General features: G+C 39.6%; 1 protein-coding gene across 1 annotated transcript in view; it reads left to right on the top strand.

Moving 5' to 3' along the window:
- The window catches only part of LOC138666834 (scavenger receptor cysteine-rich domain-containing protein DMBT1-like), a gene marked incomplete at its 5' end in the record, with an annotated part of 58,526 nt that extends 50,020 nt beyond the window's left edge, over positions 1–8,506 (top strand). The window contains 3 exons of the mRNA XM_069755011.1: positions 4,816–4,970; positions 6,074–6,462; positions 8,254–8,506. Coding sequence (XP_069611112.1) covers positions 4,816–4,970; positions 6,074–6,462; positions 8,254–8,506 — 797 coding nt within the window. The remainder of the gene's footprint in view (positions 1–4,815; positions 4,971–6,073; positions 6,463–8,253) is intronic.
- Between the last annotated feature and the right edge of the window lie 7,561 nt (positions 8,507–16,067).

The raw sequence follows: 16,067 nt of genomic DNA, 5'->3' as shown, positions 1-16,067 counted from the left end.
CGATACACTTACACATGAATATACTGAACTTTATGCATTTTTGTAAATGTTTATGTGAATTAAAGATTAATAACACTAGAAAAATGAGAGGATGACTTCCAAAAGAACCTGAAGACTCACCTCTTCCAACAAGCCTAGAGCTTGCAGTGATCCTCAACCTACGGAACCGCCGCACAACCAGCTCTACCCTCTCCTAGTGTATCCTCACCCATCCCCTGCAGACTGTGAGCCCTCGCCGGCAGGGTCCTCTCTCCTTCTGTACCTATTAATGCCTTGTTTTTGCTCATGTTTATTGTATTTGTCTATATTTTCCCCCATTTCACATGAAAAGCGCCATGGAATAAATGGCGCTGTAAAAAAAAAGTATTATAATAATAATAATAATAATAATAATAAAAAGGGAAAGGGGAAGGCTGCAGAGTGGGCTAATTGTTATAGCAATGTTTTTCTATAATTTTTAACTGCAAATAAACATTAAAAAGACTGAAAAGACCTTTTCAATAGAGTCAAGGGTCCCAGTCTGAGTTGGGACTCTTTCTGATGACAGGATCTTTTAGGTGCGAGAAAAACGGACTGATTATTTTGATCAGAGTTTGACTAGAGTGTGATACATGGAGAGAAAAAAAGTGCTTCTTCATCTTCTCCTTTCTGACAGTCCATGAAAATGGGACCACACTCGGATATCATCTCAGTGCGGTCCAAGTTTTTCACAGACCCACAAACTTGCGTTGAAGATTTCGATCTGGTCCTCGGATCAAAATTGGACATGTCTCCAATGTTTTCTGTAGCCAACTCACATACACAGCCCCATAGAATATCATTCATATGACTGCTATCTTAGGTTTTCACGGATAAAGGCCCCTTCACATTTAGCGACGCTGCAGCGATACCGACAACGATCCGGATCGCTGCAGCGTCGCTGTTTGGTCGCTGGAGAGCTGTCACACAGACCGCTCTCCAGCGACCAACGATGCCGGTAACCAGGGTAAACATCGGGTAACTAAGCGCAGGGCCGCGCTTAGTAACCCGATGTTTACCCTTGTTACCATGCTAAAAGTAAAAAAAAACAAACACTACATACTTACCTACCGCTGTCTGTCCTCCAGCGCTGCGCTCTGCTTCTCTGCTCTCCTCTTGTACTGTCTGGGAGCCGGAAAGCAGAGCGGTGACGTCACCGCTCTGCTTTCCGGCTCACAGACAGTACAGGAGGAGTGCAGAGCACAGCGCTGGAGGACAGACAGCGGTAGGTAAGTATGTAGTGTTTGTTTTTTTTTTACTTTTAGCATGGTAACCAGGGTAAACATCGGGTTACTAAGCGCGGCCCTGCGCTTAGTTACCCGATGTTTACCCTGGTTACCAGTGAAGACATCGCTGGATCGGTGTCACACACGCCGATCCAGCGATGTCAGCAGGGAGTCCAGCGACGAAATAAAGTTCTGGACTTTATTCAGCGACCAACGATCTCCCAGCAGGGGCCTGATCGTTGGTCGCTGTCACACATAACGATTTCATTAACGATATCGTTGCTACGTCACAAATAGCAACGATATCGTTAACAATATCGTTATGTGTGAAGGTACCTTAACACTCGCACAAAAAAATTGGATGTGTGAACAACCTCTTAGGCTGCATTGACAAAGCTGTGTAAGTGTTACCAACTTAGAGAAACAAAATGATTTTTTCTTGGGTGTCATACTAGTTGCATATTTCTTGTTTCCTTTTCTTTTCTCATAGTTTTTTTTCACTTAATCAGTTAGGCCATGTTCAGTATTTGGTCAGTATTTCACTTAGTATTTGTAAGCCAAAATCAGGAGCAGGTTTAAAATACAGAAGTGGTGATGAGTTTCTATTATACTTTTCCTCTGATTATTCCACTCATGGTTTTGGCTTATGCAAATACTAATGTCAAATACTGATCAAATACTGAGCATGTGAATGTGGTCTTAGACTGTCTGAACTTTCTTTTATCCATTGACTCTTATCAATGGATCAGTTAAAAATGGATGAAACTTGGATGGAACTCTGAAGTGCAAAGGACGTCTTCAGTGTATCATCAGTTTTATATAAAGACTTTAATACCCTAGTCTGATCTTCAAACGGATGAGGATAGGAAACCCTCTGAATCTTATTTCTCGGAGACACGGATCCGTTTAAAAAAAATCGATGTGCGTATGGATCAATGAAACACTGTGGGTCCCTGTGCTTTCCAAAAAAACAGATAGCAATCTCATACGTAGCATTTACGTATTTGTAATTTTGCACAATTAATACAGCTCAATTGCAAAAGCCTTTTGAAGTCAAGAGACAATTTTGGCTTCTTATCCAGAACCTACTATCTTTATTGGAAATTCAGGATCAATCTCTTCATTAAATATAATAATTATGTCTGTTTTGTACATGGTAGGCCAGATGTATAGTTCATCTTGCTATATAAGATATTTTTTTGTTTACATTGCACATTTTATCAAAAGCAATCTCTTTTTCATTTACTATCTGCAGTCAAATGTGGGGACATTTTGACCAATTTATATGGAAATATTTCTTTTGAATCAAATATATCTTCAGTGTCTGATTACTGCGTTTGGTATATTAGTGTGCCAAACAATTACAGAATTCATCTCAACTTCAGAACATTCATGTGAGTATATGGTAAAAAATAATCTTTCATTTTTATATTGATACAATTTTGCAGTGCTTAAAGGGAAACTGAAATGCAGGTGAGGACAATGCATCTCGAATGACTGGTCACTGAGGTATGTCCCATACATTTACACACATAGGAAGAGAGCTGTCAGTATAGGATGGCGGGACAGTGGAAAGTCGCCATGGGCTTGCCTTGGACTAGTCATTTGAAATGCATCTGGAATCATTCTGACCATGTTTTGGGCAGCATGAATCTCATTTTAGGTTTCTTTTAATGCATGGAAAAATTCAGTAATGAATTTTGTAAACTAATATTGTATTACTGGAATTCTTATGACCAGAATGGTGAGTCTTTGGTCCTGCCGGTCATCGACTTTGTCAGTTTATGATGGAACTCCTCTTGGATCAACTTTACTCGGAGACCTCTGCAGTACAAAATCTTTGGATTTCATCTCCTCTTCAAACAGCATCAGCATTGTGTATTCAACCTCTTATAGATCATCAAGATTAGAATTCTCTGCAACATACTACTCCACCTATACCACCAATCAAAATGGTAATTAATATTTAGATACATTTATTTTTCATATCTTTCTATTTTAAGGTCAAGTTTTCATTACATGCTTTTTGGTGTTGTTGAAAAGCATGTCAGCTAGCCTAAACACTCCAAAACATTTCGTCTGCAAATTGAGATTCTGGGTGGCTTTTATCAAAAGTCACATTGCAAGGCTCGTTAAAAAGTAGATATTGACTTTTTGGATCGCTGCTTCCAATAATAATAATAGTCCTGTTCCTCTCTGAAGAAACAATTTGCATACTTAAGAATCAATCCTAAAATTCAAAAGGCCTTGCTAAATGTCTCAGGATAAGATGCTAAAATAAAAATAAATCAATTTGCAGATGCGTGTTCCAAGGAGTTTTCCCCTCATCAGTGCAAATCAGGACGTCTGGGTCGACCAGCTAAAAGGTCTTTGACAGGAAATAGGGGGCGCTCTTACCAAGTACAGCCAGCTCCCCTGCTTTGCACTGATGAGGGACAAAATCCCCAAAACACTTGTCTACAAATTGAATTTTTGGTTTGGCTTCCCATCCTAAGTCATGTGACAAAACTCTTTAAATGGGCTATGCTGACTTTTCAGGATTTTTAAATCCAATCAGGTGCACTAGAGTTCCATTACTTTTACTCTATGAATAGGTTATTTACAGTAAAATGAAAACCATTACGATATATCTGCCCCAAAGTGTTACTAAACTATAATGATACATATATGCTAGCCACCTTAGGGAGAGACCCAAGTTGGGCTAAATGTAGCGGGACGAAAGAGACCGAAAAGCCCTCTACTTAAAGGAAATACATAGTGGATGCTTTCCTGAAACGGAAAGTACTTGCAAGCAGCATAATACAAAGAATAGCAGGTTTACCCAGAATCCTTTGCAGTAGGCGGAGCTATGCAAATCATCTCTTTCCACCCCTGTCTAATCCACAGCGCTTGGAACCGCCAAGCGTGCAATGCTGCGGATTAATCCGCAGCATTGCACGCTTGGCGGTTCCAAGCGCTGTGGATTAGACAGGGGTGGAAAGAGATGATTTGCATAGCTCCGCCTACTGCAAAGGATTCTGGGTAAATAAACTATAATGGAAATTTCCACAGTAACTGGGGCTAACAAATGAGCTTTAGTTCTGTGAGGAATCCTATCACAGCTATGCTATGGCTACCTGCAATTAAAGGCTCAAACAGGGTCCAAAATCCTTGTGGAAATCCAACTATTGTAATTTAGAGAGTAGTAGCGTGCTTTTTTTTATTGTACGCTAAGAAAAATGAAAAAGTAAAGTTAGAAACTGTTGAAAACTTTTTCTGCTGTCTCTGACATCTATACACCTAACCGGCAATGCAACCATTGTAAATGCCAATGCAATTCAAGAATTGAGCTGCACAATGTCAAAAGATGGAGTCGAGTTCTTTGGGGGTAAAAATTACAGTAATTATAATGTGTATTCCAATACCCTCTTTAATTTTGGCTACTCTAGGTAGAGTTCTAGTTTGACCAATAGATGAAAAGTAAGTTAATTTCTTCTCTTTTCAGTATTTACATTTGTACATTTGAAAACAAGCTTTAAATCAAAATCTTTATCATTATGTTTTTTTATAGTCCGTCTCTCATGCTATTCAGACTACATGATAGTTTGGGTCTCCCTGAGCTATCTTCAATCATTGGAATATACGCCAGATCAAGTATTTCTGAACGATCCTTGGTGCCGTCCACAAGTTTTAGCAGATTGGTTGGAGTTTAAAACAAATTATCACGAATGTCTGACAGTAAAACAGGTAGGAAAGTTACAGAATCTTTCCAGGGGTGCTATTAGGCAGTAAGGGTGGGGTACTTCTTTCAGAAGCCTTATAAATAGCAGGCCCAAGCTCACCCATGTGCTATCAATTTGCCCAGCTTTAAAACAGGGTTTCTAATGAGGAATTCTTCATGCCTCAATTTTTATTCTGTTTCCAAATGGAAGGTGACTAAATATATAAAATAAAAAAGGGGATGAACAGTCAGTTAACCAAAAATAATCGAATAAATAGACCATGGATAGAGAAAACATCCGATGCACGGATCTGTAGGACCGGTATCCACGAGGAGTCAAAGGGAAAATGGAAAAATGTGATCCAGCATTGCAACTGATAAAAATTCCAAAGTTTACTCAGAAATACATAAAAACTGGAGAGTAAAAAACATCCACAAAAGCAAGACCTATGAAACTTTACACGTTTCAGACCGTACTTGACCGAACTTTATTTCCTTTGCTGGATCACATTCTTCCATTTGGGTAGTATAAGGCTTAGATCAGGGGTGCACAACAGTCAAATGCTCCCCGTGATGCCATTTTGTGTGGCCCTCAGCCGTCTTTGAATCCTCTGTGTACAGTTACTCTCATAAACAATACGGATCTTGTATGATCATCCTTACTCCTTTTTGTTGATGTGCTAAGAAGGGGATCAAAGGACACCCCTTGTCTACCATAGAGGAAACTAAAGAAAGATGATGTCATGTATATTACTGTCGATATGTACCTCAGATCAGAATACCCACTTCAAATTTTATGGAGCCATTGGGAGTGATGTAATCACAAAATTCGGCACTCGAACCTAAAAAGGTTATGCACTTCTACTTTAGAAGTTGCATAAAGTTTATTTTTCCCTCTTTTCCTTTAAAAATATGTAAGTAGCTGTGCTTGCTGACAACAGTTTCAGGTGTCACCAAATGTGGGTACAAGATAGAGGTTGGATGTCCTAGTTAGCCCAGATATTTCAAATAATTCTATCTATCTATCTAGTATCTATCTATCTATCTATCTATCTATCTATCTATCTATCTAACTATCTAGTATCTAGTAGCTACTTCTTTTTTACAAATTGTTTTCATTTTCTTATAGGTTGAAAATGACACAATAAGTTATACAAACACCCTGGTCACCAACTCAGCTAACACAATCGTTACTCACAAAAAAAAATTATGTCTAAATGTAAAATGTCGACTCTACCAAGAAACTGTAGTGGAAGGCATGTACGCTGAAGATGCCATAAAAACGAAAACATTAGTCCAATATGGCATGTATGCTGCTGAATTGACATTCTTCCAGTCTTCAAGCTTTATACAACCAGTGAATGACTATCCATACAATGTGGAGCTCAATCAGCATCTACATCTGCAAATTACTGTACATACGTCTGATCCTACCATGGTTCTGTTCTTAGATACTTGCGTGGAATCTGCTAATGCGTTTGACTTCACAAGAAATGTCCATTATATTATTCGCAATGGGTAAAGTAGTGTTCCTTTTGATGATTATTACTATGTTTTATTATCAGCATTGCTTTGTACATTCATAGTAGACTGACGTGCATTGTAACACTAAAAGATACTTTTCTAAAGCCCGTTATACACATTGTATAACTGTAGTTCAAACAATAATTTAGCCGAAAATGTTATCCCCCAACTCCCCCAAACACAGAAACACTTCATTTTCCTGATTGCTCGTGGGTTCTCTACAAAAGAGCTCTCTGGCGGCTCACCTCTTGGATAACAAAAGGATTGGTTATAGGAAATACAATGTGACGGATAATAGAGTTCAGAGTCTCCCAGACATATTAGACTCTCATCCGATCTCTCTGATATTGGGGGGGTTTGTCAGATGTTAATCCAATGTGCATGGGGGCATTTACCAGTAAAGGAAATAGACAACTCACAATTTTACATAAGTGAGGTTGTATAGTCAGAAAATAGTAATGAACAACCACTTCCAGATATATAACTGAGGAGGGGTGATTGCATAAAGATTGTAAAGAGGTAAGGCTTTTACAAAGTGCAAATCACAGCTAGGTGTAGATTACCATGTTAACTAGTTGTCACACTCACCAAATCAAGCAGGCTGCCCGCATTTAAATAGAGAACACAAATTATCAACATCTATTTTTCCTCAACATTAGAACGCAAGACTATATCTTTCAAAAAAGATAAGTATGAGGTGACATTAGGTTGTGCTCCTTACCCTATAGGAAGGGCACATAAAATGACATGTTCATCGTTCGATGATGGATCAATGATTTCACATACCCTTCAATGAATTACACTAAGGGTGGTCACCAACAATGTTGCATGTTGCTCTATCACGGTTGATCTTCCGCTATTGGTCTGGTCATACACATTAGATAGCCATTAGATAGCTGTCGGTTGAACGATCATCTGTCAGCCATCTCAGCTGACTCTGCCAAATGCATGAGCGCTTGTTCGGCCTAGCATTCCTGCAGTCTCTATGAGAATGCTGCCGACTGACACATCAGCCGGCAGCTCATCTCACACTAGTCATGTTGTTGGAACCTGCGGATATCAACGACTGTTGAATCCATTGATATTGGCGGCTTCTGACAACATAAGTCTAATGTGTATGACCAGATTTAGTGTCTATCCTATCCTATATAGCTTTCTATCTATATAATGATCTATCATCTATCTACAGTATCTATGTATGTATCTATCATGCTATATTGTCTTTGTGTACTCCAGGCGAAATGATGATCATGATTGAAATACTTTCCTTACAACAAGTCATTCCTGCCTGTAGATACCTGTAATCTTTGCATGGTTTCCAATTATTTTGGGAGATTTAATGATTCACCACCAACAATAAAATTAGTAATAGAAAACTATCTTCCTCACATTTTCATTTTTCTTTTATCCTTTTTCTACGTCCTTATGTAACTGTGCCCCCCAAAAAGTATAATTTTCATCTGCAGAATCTTGAAAAACCAACCAATCTAAATAAACAGGTCATCGACCATTCAATAAAACCATCATTATTAATTTGGATAAACTGAAATATTTTGAAATTATTTAATTATTTTCTAGGGAAACAGAAACAGCAGATACTTTTTGTAATCTCTCTAATCCCACTGATGTGACAGAAGCTTTAGTCTATCGTGCTTTTTGTCACCATTGCAAATGTAATACCATGCCAATCACTCTTTGGCATCACAGGTCAATATGAAGAAAATGTCTGTTTCTCATTATACAAATCATAATAATGATCATTAACATTATTTTTTGTAATTTCAGGTGCATCAGAGTTCAACATTACAAAACGTATCCATCCCCATCAAACAACGTAATCCGCTTTGGATATAATGCCTTCAGCTTTTCACGGAATCAATGCAATGTTTATATTCTGTGCAAGATTGTGGTGTGCAGTGAGGGCAATGCCAACTCTCGATGTAGTCAAGGTTGTGCACGAAGACGCAAAAGAACAACAGATTCTCTTCAACATAAAGAGATTAACGTGGTGGCTGGACCTTTACATCTGCAACATTAATAAAAAAAATATACTGAGAGTCAAGGGAAAATAATGGAGTTAATTCTAATGGTAGTACATGTTCAAAAGGATTGTCAAATATGTGATTTGAGCGTTGATATAGTAAATCAATACCAGTGATAGATAGTATAAAACCAATAACTATGTATTAAAGTGCTAAAATAAAAATACACATCATTTGCAAACACATATTCTTGTGGTTTTCTTTTTCAAACATTTATTCACTTTTTCAACAAAGTGAAAGTGTAACATTTATGGTCCCTTCTATTAATAGAAAAAATTCGGTATAAAAAGTAACATATTTCAACTCTGGTAGATGACGCAAAGTGGTAACTTACTCTAAAGGGTAAAGTGTCTCAAGTGCACTGTCAGCATTGAGAGTCTTGTAGCCCATGAAATGCTCCCTTGGGAATTTCAATATGCAAAAAATCCTCTATAGAGAGGAAAAGGACCATAACTCTAGTGTGGCCTGGTAAACGATTTGAAGTATCAATCCTGGGGTCTTAAGGGTAATCTTTATCCTTGTGGAGAGTGAGGAGACTTATAAGTCGAGCATGCTTACCTGGGAAATTAAATATGCAAACTGACAAGTGACAAGCCTCACAAAGTGAAATGCTACCCCTTAGACCCCAATCCATTGCCTGTCAGCTAGCCTAAACACTCCAAACCATTTTGTCTGCAAATTGAGATTCTGGGGTGGTTTTTATCAAAAGTCTTATTGCAAGGCTCATTAAAGAGTAGATATTGACTTTTTGGATCGCTGCTTCCAATAATAATAATAGTCCTGTTCCTCTCTGAAGAAACAATTTGCATATTTAAGAATCAATCCTTAAATTCAAAATTGTTTTCATTTTCTTATAGGTTGAAAATGACACAATAAGTTATATATACCCCCTGGTCACCAACTCAGCTAACACAATCGTTACCCACAAAAAAAAATAAGTTTAAGGGTATGTGCACACATCAGGTTTTTTTCCTGACAAAATCCTGAGACTTCTGCCAGAAAACTGCGTTTTTTTTTTCGCGCGGATTTCTCGCGGAATTTGCGCGTTTTTTGCGCGGATTTTTTTGCGCGGATTTTTTGCTGATTTTTTGCGTTTTTTTTTTCCTGAATGTCATTTTTGCTATGAAAACTGCAAAAAATCCGCAAAAAGAATGAGCATGTCCGTTCTTTTTGCAGAATGTGTTTTTTTTGCGGAAAAAAAACGCTAACATATGCACAAAACATGCGGAATGCATTCTAAATGATAGGATGCATAATGTTAGCGTTTTTTTACCGGATTTATAGCGTTTTTATGGCGAAAATCCACAAAAAAAAGCTAAAAATCCGGACGTGTGCACATACCCTAAGGGTATGTGCACACGTCCGGATTTTTAGCTTTTTTTTGTGGATTTTCGCCATAAAAACCTGACGTGTGCACATACCCTTAATGTAAAATGTCGACTCTACCAAGAAACTGTAGAGGAAGGCATGTACACCGAAGATGCCATGAAAACGAAAACACTAGTCCAATATGGCAACATTTATGGATGCATACTATTTTACTAAAATATAGCAAAGTGGGACAATTGCATATTCTAGTAGATGACAGGAAACCTGAACAATGAAACTGAGCAATGCCTGTTAGGACCTGTGTGTGGAAAGCGTGTATCCAAGGTCAAGTCCAAGTTATCAGGCAGAAACAGAAGACAAGAGAATGGTCACACAATTCAGGCTCAACTTCAGATTAGCAATCAGGACAATAACCAGAAGAGAAATGAGTAATGAGCCAGGTCAGGAATCAGAATATTAAACAAAGGAACTGTCCTGCAATAAGGTAGCAAGAAAGAGTTATTCTGAGGCATGAAAATTCATTATATTGCAATGTACTTACCAAAGTGTAGATAATCGTGTTGCTGTCATGATCCATTACGTTTTTTTGTCCTGTCTGCCCTTTTTCCAGGTGGATCATATCAAGGGTTAACTTTGCTCTGCCTTGTTCTGGGTTCAGGTTTGCTATTTAGCTCCGATGCATCCTGCTGGTGGTGTCAGCTATAGTTTTTCCTTCAGCGTGTGTACCTGACTCTGGTAGATTCTGATTTGTCCTGCTGTGATCCCTGACTTGCCCCATATCTGCTGACTCCCTCTGTCAGTCCTTTCCCAGTGTTTCCGTGTTAGTTGGTTTAATTCCCTGGTTTTTGACTTGGCTTGTATTCGGACTTGCTTCTGCTTTCTGTCTTTGTCTTTTCAACTCAACCGTTGCTGAACCCCCTGGCTTGTTCCTGACCACGTGTACTGCTGCAACTTCTGGTACTTCTGCTTCTGACTGTTTTTTGACTCGGCTTGTCTGACCACTCTCTTGCCACTTGGTGGCACCTGTGCTGCTGCTCTGTGGTGCTACTCTCTGTGTTCAGCCTCACTTCCCTCACAAGCTCCCCCTGGTGGAGGTTGCGCTATACTGCACTGCAGTAGCATGACAGTTGCTGAATTATTGTGGTGGTTATGAATATGTTTGTGACAGAGAAAACAGTCTTGGAAGAGTTTCAACTCCTATCTTCAGTAACACTAAATAGAATTTCAAAACAAACTACAGTATATTTCAGATTATAAGACGCACTTTTTCCCCCCAAATTTGGAGGGAAAATGGGGGTGCATCTTATAATTCGACAATACCTTACTAGATGCGGTGGAACAGGGTCTCAGGGTCACTGCTGGAGGAGGCAAGAGTGGCGCATTGCTGCAGGCTGTGATGAGGAGGTGTTTGGAAGTGTGACACTGCGGGTGTTTGGTGGTGTGGGGGCCCCTGTCAACATTTCGTGAAAGCCCAGGACCCCCGCACTTCCATGGTTTACATTGTGCTGGACTCCGGGAAAATGGCTGCCGAGGGCAGTGCATGCACAGATGGAGATCCCAGGGCCAAGATTTCCATCTGCGCACGCATAAATTGTAAGAAGCACCACCATTTTATCAAAAAAAGGTTTGGGGTGCGTCTTATAATGTGGTGCGCCTTATAAACAGCAAAATACTGTAGTTCTTTTATTTTTGTTTAAGAGGATCTACCTCTATTTTCCTCCTGGAAAATCTCATGAAGTAGAACCAAAATTCCCCAAAAGATTGTAAGCTTGCGAGAAGGGCCCTCATTCCTCTCGGTATCTGTTGTTTATGTGATTATTGTTATTCTGTAAGGTTTTTTATTGTCTGTACAAGTTCCCTCTAAAATTTAACCCCTTAATCCCGTTGGACGTACTATCCCGTCAAGGTGACCTGGGACTTAATTCACAGTGATGGAATAGTACGTCCAGCGCGATCAGCTGCGCTCACGGGGGGAGCGCGGCCGATCGCGGCCGTGTGTCAGCTGACTATCGCAGCTGACATCTGGCACTATGTGCCAGGAGCGGTTACGGACCGCCCCCGGCACATTAACCCCCGGCACACCGCGATCAAACATGATCGCAGTGTTCCGGCGGTATAGGGAAGCATCGCGCAGGGAGTCTGTGTGCTTCCCTGAGACCCTCGAAGTAATGCGATTTGATCGCGTTGCTCCGAGGGTCTCTTACCTCCTTCTCCCTGCAGGCCCGGATCCAAAATGGCCACGGTTCTGCATCCGGGTCCTGCAGTGAGGTGGCTTCACAGCACCTGCTCAGAGCAGGCGCCGGGAAGCCTCCAGGAGTGCACGTCAGATCGCTGATCTGACACAGTGCACAGAAACGTGTCAGATCAACAATCTTACACTATAACCTGATGCCCCCTGGGGCAATGTTATAGTGTAAAAAAAAATCCTAAAAAGAAAAAAAAATTGTTCCCATAAATACATTTCTTTATCTAAATAAAAAAACCAGTAAAAGTACACATATTTAGTATCGCCGCGTCTGTAATGACCCGACCTTTAAAAGCTGTCCCACTAGTTAACCCCTTTCAGTGAACACCGTAAAAAAAAAACGAGGCAAAAAACAACGCTTTATTATCATACCGCCGAACAAAAAGTGGAATAACACACGATCAAAAAGCCTGATATAAATAACCATGGTACCGCTGAAAACGTCATCTTGTCCCGCAAAAAACAAGCCATGATAAAGCATCATCAGCAAAAAAATAAAAAAGTCACAGTCCTCTGAATAAAGCGATGCAAAATAATTATTTTTTCTATAAAGTAGTTTTTATCGTATAAAAGGCGCCAAAACATAAAAAAAGATATAAATGAGGTATCACTGTAATCGTACTGACCCAAAGATTAAAACTGCTTTATCCATTTTACCAAACGCGGAACGGTATTAACGCCCCCCCCCCCAAAAAAAAAAGAAATTCATGAATAGCTGGTTTTTCGTGATTCTGCCTCACAAAAATCGGAATAAAAAGCGATCAAAAAATGTCACGTGCCCGAAAATGTTACCAATAAAAACGACAACTCATCCCACAAAAAATAAGACTCACATGACTCTGTGGACCAAAATATGGAAAAATTATAGCTCTCAAAATGTGGTAACGCAAAAAATATTTTTTGCAATAAAAAGCGTCTTTTAGTGTGTGACGTCTGCCAATCATAAAAATCCGCTAGAAAACCCGCTATAAAAGTAAATCAAACCCCCCTTCATCACCCCCTTAGTTAGGGAAAAATAAAAAAATAAAAAAAATGGATTTATTTCCATTTTCCCATCAGGGTTAAGGTTAGGGTAAGGGTTAGGGCTAGGGCTAGGATTAGGGTTAAGGCTAGGGCTAGGGTTAAGGCTAGGGTTAGGGTTAGGGCTAGGGTTAGGGTTAGGGCTAGGGTTAGGGTTGGGGCTAGAGTTAGGGCTACAGTTAGGGTTGGGGCTAAAGTTAGGGTTAGGGTTGGGGCTAAAGTTAGGGTTAGGGTTGGGGCTAAAGTTAGGGTTTGGATTACATTTACGGTTGAGAATAGGGTTGGTATTAGGGTTAGGGGTGTGTAAGGATAGGGGTGTGGTTAGGGTTAGCATTGGGATTAGGGTTAGGGGTGTGTTTGGATTAGGGTTTCAGTTAACAAATTGTACAACAACTTTTGGGGTCCAATTCAAAGTTCTCCCAAACACATCTAGATAAGTTCCTTGGGGGGGTCTAGATTCCAATATGGGGCCACTTGTGGGGTTTCTACTGTTTAGGTACATTAGGGGCTCTGCAAATGCAATGTGACACCTGCAGACCATACCATCTAAGTCTGCATTCCAAATAGCACTCCTTCCCTTCCGAGCTCTTCCATGCGCCCAAATGGTGGTTCCCCCCACATATGGGGTATCAGCGTACTCAGGACAAATTGGACAACAACTTTTGCGGTCCAATTTCAACTATTACCCTTGGAAAAATACAAAACTAGGGGCTAAAATATAATTTTTGTGGAAAAAAAAGATTTTTTATTTTCACGACTCTGCGTTATAAACTGTATTGAAACACTTGGGGGTTCAAGGTTCTCACAACACATCTAGATAAGTTCCTTGTAGGTCTAGTTTACAATATGGGGTCACTTGTGGGGGGTTTCTACTGTTTAGTTACATCAGGGGCTCTGCAAATGCAACATGACGCCTGCAGACCAATCCATCTAAGTCTGCATTCCAAATCGCGCTCCTTCCCTTCCGAGCTCTGCATTGCACCCAAATGGTGGTTCCCCCCCACATATGGGGTTTCAGCGTACTCAGAACAAATTGTACAACAACTTTTGGGGTCCAATTCAAAGTTCTCACAACACATCTAGATAAGTTCCTTGGGGGGTCTAGTTTCCAATATGGCGTCACTTGTGGGGGGTTTCTACTGTTAGGTACATTAGGGGCTCTGCAAACGCAATGTGATGCCTGCAGACCTTTCCATCTAAGTCTGCATTCCAAATGGCGCTCCTTCCCATCCGAGCTCTCCCATGTACCCAAACGGTGGTTCCCCCCACATATGGGATATCAGCGTACTCAGGACACATTGGACAACAACTTTTTGGGTCCAATTTCTCCTGTTACCCTTGGGAAAATACAAAACTGGGGGCTAAAAAATAATTTTTGTGGGGAAAAAAAGAATTTTTATTTTCACGGCTCTGCGATATAAACTGTAGTGAAACACTTGGGGGTTCAAAGCTCTCACAACACATCTAGATGTGTTCCTTAGAGGGTCTACTTTCCAAAATGGTGTCATGTGTGGGGGGTTTCAATGTTTAGGTACATCAGTGGCTCTCCAAACGCAACATGGCGTCCCATCTCAATTCCTGTCAATTTTGCATTGAAAAGTCAAATGGCGCTCCTTCCCTTCCGAGCTCTCCCATGCGCCCAAAGAGTGGTTTACGCCCACGTACTCAGGACAAATTGTACAACAACGTTTGGGGTCAAATTTCTTCTCTTATCCTTGGGAAAATAAAAAACTTGGGAGCAAAAAATAATTTTTGTGAAAAAATATGATTTTTTATTTTTATGGCTCTGCATTATAAACTTCTGTGAATCACTTAATGGGTCAAAGTGCTCACCACACATCTAGATAAGTTCCTTAGGGGGTCTAATTTCCAAAATTGTGTCACTTGTGGGGGGTTTCAATGTTTAGGCACATCAGTGGCTCTCCAAACGCAACATGGCGTCCCATCTCAATTCCAGTCAATTTTGCATTGAAAAGTCAAATGGCGCTCCTTCCCTTCTGAGCTCTCCCATGCTCCCAAACAGTGGTTTCCCCCCACGTACTCAGGACAAATTGTATAACAACATTTGGGGTTTATTTTTTCTTGTTACCCTTGGTAAAATAAAACAAAATGGAGCTGAAGTAAATTTTTTATGAAAAAAAGTTAAATATTCATTTTTATTTAAACATTCCAAAAATTCCTGTGAAACACCTGAAGGGTTAATAAACTTCTTGAATGTGGTTTTGAGCACCTTGAGGGGTGCAGTTTTTAGAATGGTGTCACAATTAGTTATTTTCTATCATATAGATCCCTCAAAATGACTTCAAATGAGATGTGGTCCCTAAAAAAAATGGTGTTGTGAAAATGAGAAATTGCTGGTCAACTTTTAACACTTAACTCCCTAACAAAAAAAATTCTGGTTCCAAAATTGTGCTGATGTAAAGTAGACATGGGGAAATATTAAGTATTTTGTGTGACATATCTCTGTGATTGAATTGCATAAAAATTCAAAGTTGGAAAATTGCTAAATTTTCACATTTTTCGCAAAATTTCCATTTTTTTCACAAATAAACACAGGTAATATCATACAAATTTTACCACTTTCATGAAGTACAATATGTCACGAGAAAACAATGTCAGAATCACCCGGATCCGTTGAAGCGTTCCAGAGTTATAACCTCATAAAGGGACAGTGGTTAGAATTGTAAAAATTATCCCTGTCATTAACGTGCAAACCACCCTCGGGGCTTAAGGGGTTAAAGTTCTGCAAAATATGTTGATGCTCTAGAAATAAAATGATTATTATGTAATATCAGCAGCCTAGTCAGCAGCGAGACAGGTGAGTAGTGAGGTTTTTTTTTTCACTTTTATTCTGACCCTCCTCCAAACTTATTTTTTAACATTTCTATCTATTTTAACTTTTCATACAAGGAAATATCAACTTTCTTTATATATGTGTGTTCATGCTTTTAGGTTTAGTAGCC

The sequence above is a fragment of the Ranitomeya imitator genome, chromosome 2 (assembly GCF_032444005.1).
Source record: "Ranitomeya imitator isolate aRanImi1 chromosome 2, aRanImi1.pri, whole genome shotgun sequence".
Lineage (NCBI taxonomy): Eukaryota > Metazoa > Chordata > Amphibia > Anura > Dendrobatidae > Ranitomeya > Ranitomeya imitator.
The sequence above is the reverse complement of the archived record's forward strand: the minus strand, read 5'-3'. Positions and strand labels throughout refer to the sequence as shown.